A 12,794-nucleotide genomic window follows, 5' to 3' on the forward strand; every position below is an offset into this window, starting at 1 on the left:
CCTTTTGTTAAGCCATACAATATTAATGGAATATCTTCTCTAATCTCATCTATCAAATCATATCTACTTAGCCCTTTTAAAATGATATGATTAAATAATTGAAAGATTAAATTTGTTCTGCTGTTTGGGTCTAGAAACCAGAACCAGGACCTATAAGTAAAAATTATAAGGAAGAACAATTTGGTTAAATGTAAGGAAAATTTTCCTAACAATCAACTGTCCAAAACATGAAATGAAATGAATTCTCTATCAATGGTGGTCTTCAAATTGAGACTAGCTTTAATGATCACTTACTGGTAATGTTGTGGACAGGATTCAAGCTTTGGATGAGGTCAGACTATATGAACTCTGAGGTCCCTTCCAACTCTTAGATTTTAAAAGATTATTTCACAAGAGAAACTGTTAAGAAGCAATTTTTAATTAGCTCTACTCACCAATAGCTTTGGTATAATGTCTTGCTCCAAGAAGGAGCTCTGGAGCTCGGTACCAGAATGTTACAACTACTGGATCCAAATCTGCTAAAGGCTTCAAAGGTGAATTAAATAATCGTGCAAAGCCCATGTCAGCTGTGAAATTCAAAACAAAACAAAATCCACTTTAATATTAAGAAAATAAGACTTTTACAAGTCTTACTGATTATATTCTAGTTCATTAATATTCTATAGTACTCATAAAAGAATAACAATTTGAAGTAATAAAACTTTTTATTTCTTAATAAGATTCTTTATACAACCAACTTAGATTATCTCACCCAGATCTTTGATTAGATTAAGTCCATGGTCCTGCTCCCCTTGGTAAATATGATCCTATTCTCAGAAGTAGGTTTCCATCTGCTGTGCCAAAATAGGGGCAAAGAGCCATGAGCCTAAGTTGTCTGTGACAACCATGAGGAAATGGAATATAGTTCTGACAAAGATAGACGAATTATCTGCCACTTTAAATTATCTGTGCCTATTTAACTGGCAAGAGTTTTTTTTAATGTTATCACTGATGCTTCTTCAAAGACGGTGTTAAGATTTAAATGACTACATCATAGAATTTTAAAGCTTGAAGATCACATCCCCATAATTTTACAGATGAAACTGAAGACCAGAGTTGTCACATGACTTCCAAAACTCATTAGTCATTTATGATAGATTTTAAATTCAGATCATGCATAAGACTGAATAAATATATTTACACACATATTTATTATATCTATATCTATATATATTTAAACATATATACACATCTATCTAAAACAACATTTCTTTATAATCTATTCACTAGTTTCAAGCTTAACCCATTATTTCTTCTTTAAAATTGAAGATTAAGTAAGGTTAGCTTTTCTTCTAATGAAGCTTTTAAACAAAATAAGCATTGTTCTACTGTATTTAAATAATTTGAATAAAAGAATATAGTAATCACTAATCTGGCAAAGGATTATAATTCTATATAATCATATTTTTAAGATGATTACAATTAAAAGTAATAAGTTCTCTCAAATGTATCAATCTGCACACATTAGCTTTTCCACCCCAATTATGCCCCCTGAAGAATGTTAACTTAATAAGAAGTTAATAACATACCAAATTAGAAAATTTAAATATTTTATGTAAAATCTCCTCAAATCTCATGGAATACATGTACAAGTATTACTTGAAAGGTTCTCTCCTATTTCTTAAGTTTTTCTAGAAAAACTATTGCTTGACAGTTTCTCTACTATTTTTTAAGCTTTGCTAGAAGCTTACATTCAAATTTTACCAAATTTAATAGCCTCTTCTCCTTTGATGCTTGGTTACCTATAAGGTCTAAAGAAAGTTACTATAAAGGATATTTAGTCAGAAATTTGCACAGTCTAAGTCATATAAATTTAGATTTATACCCCAGGGTTTATGTAGATGACATACAACTACCACCTGAAAAGAAATGCCAAGGATTTATACAGGGGAAAGAGATGAAAGGCATGAGAAGCTCACACTTTGGTAGAACCAGTTGATTACTTGATATAGAACTCTGCAAACTAAAATAAATATTAAACTTGATACACAGCTCTACTAATCTTCCAATTTTAAATTAAAATGTAATTTTGTGAAAGGATTTCATCATTTCTTAGTACAAAAACACAAAATAGCTTAAAATATATATGTCTAACATGACTGGGGAAATGAAAGTGAAAAATGAGAGAAATGACACACTTGGTCTTTTCGCAGAAGCTCAGTTCATCAAGAAATATGTGAAATCATCATTTAATTTTTTTATTAAATAATGCTATTAAAGAACAGAGACCCCAAGGTATAGGGTGCTTGTATTATTTATTTGCTTTCAAAAAGACAAACACTCACAGCAGTGTGTGTGTGTTTTTTTTTTTAAAGATATATTGTTTTAGAAAGGTATCAGGCACAAATGGCTTTTATCAAGAAACTGTAGGATTTAATTCAGCCTTAAATGTATTTATAATTCTATTGACCTAGATGAATAGAACTGATAGGTCTTGGTACATATGTTTTGTTTCGTCACAGAGTAAGAACTAACACCAACTAGTCGTATGTGTAAAGGTGAATCTACTTTCTACATTTAATAATCTTAGAGGTTATATATAGTAAAGGTATAGATTTTGGGGGAATCATATGTTGCCTGCTTCATGAAAAGAATGCTTCAGGTACTAAATGAAAAAATTCTTTAAAAAATAAACATTCTTTAAAAATTATTTCCATTAAATGAACACATACATATAATTACAAAAAAAATTTAAATTCACATAACTTTCTTTGAAAGCTCTAAAAATGTTTATCACTTAACAAAGATAGAACATACCAATTTTTACTCTTCCTCGCTCAGGACCTTCACCCATAACTAAAATATTAGCAGGTTTCTGTGGAAACAAAATATTTGTATGTTTTTAAGCAGACTATGCCAGTACAAATAAAACTCTATCTGAAATTTTTTTAAAATAGTGATATACAAAGTTGTCAAATAAAATGACTACCAAAGAATTGCATGTATATATGTATTGAGCACATGATAATTATCCAAAGAGTCTTTCCTTTCCCATAAGTAGAGCTAAGACATTTCTGAATTTCTTAAGTAGCCATTACTTTCAACATTGTAGTCTCTGTGAACTATTTAATAGGAAGCTGATAATTAAATTCAGGAAGCAGTTATTAAATGGCTTCCATGTGACAAAGCCCTGTGCTAGATAGCTGGGGATAACAAGACAAAACCAAAATGGTCCCTCAGAAAGCTTATATATAAATGCATTTTTTTTTCTAAGCCCTTTAGTCAAATATCCTGTATAATTTACAGAAATTTTTCAATATGATTCAATATGAAAGAACAAATAGGTTTCATGCAAATTTCTCCTAAGTAAATGGCAGAAAATTTTGTGAAAATAATTTTTGTTTCTTTTTAAAAAAATTAAACTGGAATCTAAAAGTACAAATTAAGAAAACCATTCCATTTTAAAATCCTACAATTCTGAGTGGTTTTAAGAATGCCAATAATTCTCCAAAGCATAAGAAAATAGACATGATATTAAAATACTTAATTTTCTCCCTACTCTACACTGATAAACTTATTTATTCAGTATGGCCATAATTTGCTAAATAGTACAACTGTACTAGAAAACAAAAAGGGGAGCAATCAATCCCCAAAATCACATTTATTTTAATTGTGTTTACTGGAGATATTAGGATCTCTTCCTTATCCTCTACTGTACTAGTAATGCCTCTATTTCACTGCAAAAGATTCAATACCATACAAGACAACTAAATACCATTCCAACTACCATTTAGCTACAGAAAATAAAGATCTGTTTTTGATATCAAAAAGAAAGTATATTTTCTAGTTATTCTGTTTGCCATAAACATAGAAATTGGTTAGAAATTCATAGAACCTTTAGTAATGGAAAGGAAAAGAGAAAATTTATTCTGAATACCTAATTATATAAATGAACTAAGACCAAAGTGACTGCCCCCGAAAAAACAACAAATTAAAATCCTGATTCTGAGTCCAATGCCTTTTCTATGACATGCCTGAAAAAAAAAAACAATGAGTAACAAAGATTTTTCCATTAGTGAATACTGGTGTGCTCATTTCTAATTTGTTTTTCTGGAAAAAGATACCAGAACTTAAATCAATTTCTCAAATACCTTAAATTCATACAATTCTATGATTGGGTTTAATAGCCACACCCTTTTAATTTTTAACAGGCTTACCAAAATTCCTCCAAAGGTTCATCCACATCTGATCAAAAACATCCTAAACTGTTTATATGTACAATTTAGTTTGTCATTGACAGCTGGTTCCCCATGGAGCCAGCATCTTGTGAAGGAGATAAGATCATGAAGTCATTGATGAAGAGATAAAAGGTACCGCCCCTAAAAATATCTAAGTTTATCTGATCACAGAAGCTAAGTAGGTTTAAGCCCACAGGCCACCTGGATGACAGATCACTTGGGAGTAGTGGTTAGTATAAACTTTGAGAAACAGTGTAGCTTAATGGATAAGAGTGCTAAATTGGGAGACACCATACCTAGGTTCAAAACCAGCCTTTGACTTTTATTAACTGGGTCTCTCCATAAAAAGCATTTAAACTGAGGATGGATTTCTTCATGTGGTTGGACTAAGTGGCTAAAATATCCTTTCAAAATCTTTGATCTGATGATCCTACAAATGACATACTACACATTACTTTAGAGTAAAACCAATACCAGATAGTTTTGATAATTAATGCTTTATGATATAACTTGAAATCTGGGGTTTCTAGGCTACCTTCCTTTGTATTTTTTCCCCCACTAATTCCTTTAATACTCAATCTAGTGTTCTTCCAGATGAATTTTTAAAATTTTTTTCTAACTCTATCAAATAACTTTTTGGTAGTATGATTGGTATGGTACTGAATAAGTAAATTATGCAAAAATGACATTTTTTTATTATATTGGCTACCCATAAGCAATTGATATTTTTCCAATTGTTTAGATCTGATCTTGTTTGTACAAAGTATTTTGTAATTGCATTCATATAGTTCCTGGATTTGTTTTGGCAGGTAGACTCCTAAAGACTTCAGTCATTTTAAATTGTTTACGCTTTTTGTAATTGTTTACAGTCATTTTAAATAGAATTTTTCTATTTCTTTGTAATTTTTGTAATTGTAAAATTTGTAATTTTGTAATTGTTTACAGTCATTTTAAATAGAATTTTTCTATTTCTTACTGCTGGGCTTCGTTGGTTATAGCCATAATTATTCCTAATTTAGGTATCAACATCATATTTGTGTCACAAAAGGAGCTTGATAGAACTCCTTTGCTTATTTTTTCAAATAGTTTATACAGTATTGGAATTAACTATTCTTTAAATGTTTAGTAGAATTCATTTGTGAATCTAGCTGGATCGAGGAAATTTTTTCCTATGGAATACATTAATGGCTTGTTCAGTTTTTGTTTTTAAGATGGGGTTATTTAAACATTCTATTTCTTGTTCTGTTAATCTGGGAAGGAAGGAATAGAGGGAGGGAGACCAAAAATTTTGGTATATTGTCTTAGTCTCTTTCTCTTTAATGAAATTATTGTTTGTACGCTTTGTTCTTTGACCCACTTATTCTTTAGATTTAAATATGTTTCCAATTAATTTTTAATTTTTTCATTGCCCTTTTTTGAATGTAGTTTTTATTGCATTATGATCTGAGAAGAACATATTCCATATTTTTGCTTTTTAATATTTGAATGAGGTTTTGTGCTCTATCAGATGATCAGTTTTTGTGTAGGTGCCATGTGCTGCTGACAAAAAAGATATATTCTTTTCTGTTCCCATTTCATTTTCTCCAAAGGTCTGCCATATCTAACTTTTCTAATATTCTATTTACCTCCTAAATGTCTCTCATTTACTTTTTGGTTAAATTTGTCAAGTTCTGAGAGGACATTTGAGGTACCTCACTACAATACTTTTACTATTTCTTTTTGTACTTCACATAATTTCTCCTTTACATGCTATACAACTTGAAGCGTGTTTAATATTGATGTTGTTTTATTGTCTATGGTATGTTTTACCAAAATGTAGTTTCTTTCCTTACCTCTTTTAGATTTAATTTTTGCTTATATTTTGTCTAAGATCAGAACTGCAATACTTTCTTTTTATTATTTTTTTTAAGCTTCAGCTAAAACATTCTACTCTAGTCCTTTACCTTTACATATGTCTCTCTGCTTCAAGTGTTTCCCATGAACAACATAATGTAGGAGTCTGGGTTTTGATCCTCTCTGCTATCCATTTTCATTTTTACGGGAGAATTCATCCCATTCACATTCCAAATTATGATTACTGTTGATTTACCTCCATCTTATTTTTGCTTTTTTTTCCCCTCTCTCTTTTCACCCTTTCTATTCTGACCAGTGTTTTGCTTTTGTTAACCACAACCCCTCATCTTCTCTCCTTTCTGTCAGTCCTTATCCTCACTCCTCATTTAATCTCCTGACCTCTTATTTCCTTGTTGGGTAAGATAGATTTCTATATTCAACTGACTATGTATATTGAGTCAATACTGATGAGAGTAAGATTCAAGCAATGCCCAATGCCCATGTTCTTATCTTCCCCTCCACTGTAATAGACCTTATGTGCCTCTTAACATAAAATAATTTACATCATTCTCTCTCTTCCTTCCTTCTGCACTCACTGTATTCCTTATTTTTTTTTACTTCATTCCCTCAAATTTGCCTTATAGCTATAACCTCTATGTATATTCCTTCTAGCTGTATTATTAGTAGCACAGTTTTTAAGAATTACAAGTATCATCTTCCCAACGTAGGGATATAAGCGATTCAACACAATTGAATCCTTTATGTTTTCTTTTCCCTTTTTTCATGTAGTTTAGTTCTGGCTTTCTTATGAAACCTTAAATGAATAAACCACTTTTGCCCCTTATGCTTAATTTTGCCAAATGAATGATTCTTGGTTGAAGTCCTAGCTCCTTTGCCTTCTGGATAATCAAGTTCTAAGACTTTCCAATCCTTTCATGCTTTGATGTCAAGACCTGTGAAATACTGATTATGACTCCCCAATATTTGAATTGTTTTTTTTTGTGGCCATTTGTATTTTTATCTTGACCTGGTAATTCTGAAATTTGGCTAAAAAGTTCCTTGGGGTTTCTATTTTGAACTCTCTTTCCTGGTGTGATTGGAAGATTCTTTCAATGCCCATTCTGCTCTCTGTTCTAATATATCAAAGGAGTTTTCTTTGAAAGTTTCTTGATGCTGTCCAGGTATATCATAATCAGAAGAAAGATTATGATTTTCAGATAGTCCAATGATTCTGATATTGACTTTCTTAGATCTTTTTTCCAGGAGGTTTTATATATGTATTTTCATCCTTTTGAATTTGTTTGATTCCTGATGTATTATAAAGTCATTAACTTCCTCTTACCCAATTCTAACTTATAAGGTTTTGTTTTCCTCAATCATCTTTTCTACATTTCTTTTACATCCTCAGTGGATTTTTGTATCACTTTTTCCATTTGGCCAATTCTACTTTTTAAGCAATTTTTGAAGTGATGGATTTTTTTTTCATAATTCTGTTGTGTCAGTCTCATTTCTTTTCCCAATTTCTATTCTACTGCTCTCATTTGATTTTTAAAAACCTCCTTTCTTGAGCTCTCCTCCCATGAATTTTCTGAGCTTGAGATCACTTCAAGTTTTTCTTTGGGGTTTTGTCCATAGGTGTTTTGATATTGTTGCCCTCTTCTGAGTTTGTCTTGGTGCTCGCTCTCTGCCATCATAATAACTTTCTATATTCAGATTTTTTTTAATGTTTTATTTTGCCTGTTTTTCCTTTTCCTTTAAATTTGAGCTCTACTCCTAGGGTGCCAGTGTCAGTGGCTACAGGCCCTGAGGAGTGACTGATACTGCTAGAGGATATAAGGGTCTGGCAGCTTACCTAGTACTGAGCTGGAGTTGTAGTGGTGGTGTCAGACATGTGCAGAGAACTTGTAGAGGGTTTCTGCATTTCCTTGGGACTAAATGATGATCTGGCTTCTAGATGCTGTCTGGTGCTATGCTGAAGGTTCATGTTGGTGGCTGCCTGGGCTCTTAGGCAACTACAGAATTGATTCCAATCTGTTTGCTCCAGACTGTGCAGAAGCACAGAATGATCAGAAGCCATGATGATACTTGTTTGTCCAAGGCTACATCAAAGCACATGCTGGTTCCTGGAACTGGGAGTCCACTGGCTCCCTTGATTATATTAAGGCACATGGAGAGTAGAGGTAGTCCTGGTATTGGTTTCAACCATTCCATCACCCCGGGGCTTAAGATCTCAGCTGATTTGCTGAATAACATGCTGCCAGGTCACTGGGAAGTTCTTACCTATTCTATCCTCCTTTATCCAAGTAGAAGGACCCTTCCTGCTGATCTTCCAAGTTTCCTGAGCTAAAAAATCGTTTCATTCCATCTTCTTGCTGATTCTGTTGTTTCAGGACCTGTCTTAGGGTGCTGCTTTATGGTTGCCCAGAAGTGAACATGGAAAAGCTACAGTGATTCACTGCTTACTCTGCCATCTTGGCCTGGAAATAGTATAGGGTAGACAGTTTTGTTTTTGTCCCTGTAGTTCCAGTGTCTAGCCTAGTATGTACCTTGAACAAAGTAGAAAATTAATGTGTTTATTGAATTAAATACAGAAATCCATCCGGGGTTCCTATCCAGGGAATAGGGAACTCTATCCAGAAAATATATTAAGGTCTAAACTTACAACCACCAGAATCAATAGGAAGCATTTATTAGGCTGCTTGTCCCCTCTCAGAATTACCTCACACCTGTTTTTGTTTTGTATATACCTATATATGCATAAATTACTTCCCCTGAGTATAGCTTTCTGGAGTGCTGGGATTCTTTTCATTTATCTTTATACTTCATCATATTAAATGTCTGTAACTAAGGCACAATGTTAGCTAGGTACTGGGAATACCTTGCCCCCTCCCCTCACTCTACCTTCATCTTTTAGGAGCCAGGAAGTATAATCAGGAATTTGGCAGTCAACAGAGCTGATCTTTCCCGCCAATCTATTCATTAAATTGTTTACTTTTGTTCAAACTTTCTAACTTGCTTTCTATATTACAACAAGCATATTTGTTGACTCTGAACTTGGTTATTCATTTTCATTACTGAAAATTTGAGGGAATATTGATCCTAACATTCTATATTTTGGGTACAGGACAAAACTAAACACAAATTATTTCACTGATTTATAGGGTTTCAAAATTGAAACAGATTATCAATGACCATTTTGTTTTACCTAACCCCTGAAAAACCCCATCATAACATAACTGACAAGTACTCATTCAGCCTCTGCACAAAGGTCTCCAATGAAAGGGAAAACATTTCTCTTGAGGCATTCCATTACACCTTTAATTATTAAGTTGTCTCATATATTAATAATGAATTTGTATCTTTGCAACTTCCACCTGAGTGGGCCACAGTCTTTTTCCAAGATTTCTGAGTGATCTTCATATGGCACTACTCTTTTCTAGATATCATCTAGCTCATCAATATTATTTCTAATACATAGTGCCCAGAAATGGATACACTATTTGAGATGTGATCTTACTAAAAAAATAACCTGACACCAGCATGATCATCACTTATTCATTGACTTTCAGTGTAAAGCAAGTTAGCATTAACTTATCTGGCTGTCACATGATGATTTAATATTGTACTTGTAAGCACATTAATAATCTATCTCAACATATTTTACAAAGTGTTGTCAAGCCATGCTGGCCACATCTTGACTTTTGAAGTTGCTTTTCTGAAGTCAAATATAAAACTTTACCTTTAACATATTTCATCTCTTTCTCTCCCCCGTACCCTCTTGCCAAGGCAATTGGGGACTTGCCCAAGATCACATAGCTAGGAAGTGTTAACTGTCTGAGACCAAGATTTGAACTCGGGTCTTTCTAATCTTGTGGTGCTCTATCCACTACACCACTTAGCTGCCCCAACATATTTCATCTTTTAAAATTACTTGCAAAGTTTTAAATAAGGTCTTTTTTAATCCTGTCTCTCTAAATCACTGTTAGTTATGTCACCCAACTTTGTGCTATCTGCACATCTGATAAAGATCCAACACTTGCTTTTAACCAAGTCACTGATAAAAATATTAAACAGCCTAGGGTCAAACACAGATTTCCAGAATATTCCCTTGGAGATGACCTTCTATGACTTTGAAGACCTTTGAGGTCCATTAACAACTACCTGAAAGTAGTCAGACCATCCAACTAATTCCAAACCTTAGTTGTCAAAGCTAATGGCCTTTTCTCAATCCTTATTTTTCTTGAATTCTCCGAAATCTTTGAAATTGTTGATCATGTTCTTGATATTCTTTTCTCTCTAAGCTTTCAGGACACAACTCTCTCCTAGTTTTCCATCTACCTAATTGAGCTCTCTAAGTCTTCTTTGCTAGATCTTCATCTAGGGCTTATCAGCGACCCAGTGTGTCTCCCACAGAAGTGTCCTAGGCCGTCTTCTTGTTTCCCTCCATATTATAATGCTTCATGATTCCATCAGCTCCCAATGACTCAATTATCATTTCTATGCTAATCTATCTCAGTCTTCCTTATACAGCCCTATCTTCTTCTCTTGACTTCCAGTATCACATTTCCAAATGCCTATTAAACATCTCAAACTGGAAATCCCATAAATATTTTAAACTCAACATTTCTAAAATTAAATTATCTTTGTTTGCAAAATCTCTCCATTTTTTAACTTCCCTATTAGTTTTGAGGTATCACCCAGCCTCACAATCTGGGTATCATCCTTATCTCCTCACTCTTTCAATTTCTATTGCCAAGGTCTGTGGATTTTATCTTTGCAACATCTCTCAAATACACCCTCTTATTCGACACTGGAAAAGACCAAGGCCTCATACCACATCCAGAGCCATCTAATCATCTGTTCTATATCTTGCCACTAGACTCAGATGGCTTTGAAGGAAAAAGTTAAGGCTGGTGATTTTGCATAACCCTTCTTTACTTAAATTCAATTCATCTTTATGTCATGGTATCACCTTGCAGATGCCACGGTCATTTTTGAGAATGGAAGATAAACAACAACTGCCAATAGCCTGCTGTTTGCCCCGTCATAAGTATGTCCCTATTATAATCATTCTTCAATTAGCTATTAAAAATGGTCTTTTTAAAAGGCAGGTCTGATCATGTCAATTCCTCCTCCCCAACTTCAATAAACTTTAGTGTTTTACTATCACCTCCAGGATCAAATATAAACACCTGTTTGACCTTCAAAGATTTTATAAACCTACATCATCAACTATTCTGAACTTTTTACATTGTATCCACCCCATGTATATAAAAAACAAAAAATATATAAAGTAAATACAAGGTCAATTTTTTTTTTTTTTGGGGGGGGGGAGGAACACTAACTGCTGATTGGGTTGGATCACAAAAAGCTTCATGTAGAAAGTTATACTTGCACTAATTTTTGAAAGAAGTTAATAATTATAAGATGGTGAAGGCAGAAGTATTCCAAGCCACAGAGATTAGACCATACAAAAGCATTGTATATAATAACATTATATATAAGGAACAACCAATAGGATAGAGTGACTGTGCTGTGGAGTATGTGAAAGAAAATGTTGTGTAATGACAACTACGTGTAAATGTCAACCAGAAAAATTTGAATTTGTTCCTAGAAGTAATAAAGAGCCAATGGTGCTTTTTGAGCAATGAAGTTGTATTCAAAGTTATGTTTTTGGAGGATGGACTGCAGAAGGGAGAACTTTGAGACTGAAAGATTCATTACAAGGATATTCCAACAATCTAGATAAATGTTCCCAAAGTGTGGCCTAGGGACTTTTTTTATATTGCTTAACATCTTTTCAGGGATCCACATGGCTAAAATTATTTTATTAAGACCTTTCATTTCTAAAATGCTAAAAATTCTTCAGAAGACCTTAATAAATCATCTAAAGGACATTTAGATCAAAAAATTTGAGAACCACTGATCTAAGTGAAAACTGAATAAAAACAAGCATACCTTGGAGATACTGAAAATTTGGTTCCAGACTACCATAATAAAGTGAATACTGAAATAAAGTGAGCCATGCATGGACCCACACTTAACACCATATACCAAGATAAGATCAAAATGGGTCCATGATTTAGGCATAAAGAACAAGATTATAAATACATTAGAGGAACATAGGATAGTTTATCTCTCAGACTTGTGAAGGAGGAAGAAATTTGTGACCAAAGATGAATTAGAGACCATTACTGATCACAAAATAGAAAATTTTGATTACATCAAATTAAAAAGCCTTTGTAAAAACAAAACTAATGCAAACCAGATTAGAAGGAAGGGAAGCAACAAACTGGGAAAACATCTTCACAGTTAAAGGCCTCATTTCCAAAATATATAGAGAATTGACTCTAATTTATAAGAAATCAAGTCATTCTCCAATTGATAAATGGTCAAAAGGATATGAAAAGACAATTTTCAGATGATGAAATTGAAACTATTACCACTCATATGAAAGAGTGTTCCAAATCACTACTGATCAGAAAAATGCAAATTAAGACAACTCTGAGATACCACTAGGAAAAAATAATGATGAATGTTGGAGAGGATGCGGGAAAACAGGGACATTGATGCACTGTTGGTGGAGTTGTGAACGAATCTAACCATTCTGGAGAGCAATCTGGAATTATGCCCAAAAAGTTATCAAACTGTGCATACCCTTTGAATCCAGCAGTGCTACTACTGGGCTTATACCCCAAAGAGATACTAAAGAAGAGAAAGGGACCTGTATGTGCCAAAATGTTT

The 12,794-nt window shown here is 33.2% G+C and overlaps 1 protein-coding gene across 3 annotated transcripts in view; it reads right to left on the bottom strand.

Annotated features, from left to right (window-relative positions):
* CDK8 (cyclin dependent kinase 8) overlaps positions 1-12,794 on the bottom strand; it is a 175,948-nt gene that overhangs the window by 64,401 nt on the left and 98,753 nt on the right. For all 3 annotated transcript variants that reach the window (XR_007952062.1, XM_051986554.1, XM_051986553.1), the window contains exons 5-6: positions 2,797-2,854; positions 435-566 (exon numbers count right to left, since the gene is read on the bottom strand). Coding sequence is in view for 2 of the 3 variants with exons in the window: in XM_051986554.1 (XP_051842514.1) it covers positions 435-566; positions 2,797-2,854 (190 nt within the window). In the remaining variant the exon portion in view is untranslated. The remainder of the gene's footprint in view (positions 1-434; positions 567-2,796; positions 2,855-12,794) is intronic.

Source organism: Antechinus flavipes, chromosome 3 (assembly GCF_016432865.1).
Source record: "Antechinus flavipes isolate AdamAnt ecotype Samford, QLD, Australia chromosome 3, AdamAnt_v2, whole genome shotgun sequence".
NCBI classification, from domain to species: domain Eukaryota; kingdom Metazoa; phylum Chordata; class Mammalia; order Dasyuromorphia; family Dasyuridae; genus Antechinus; species Antechinus flavipes.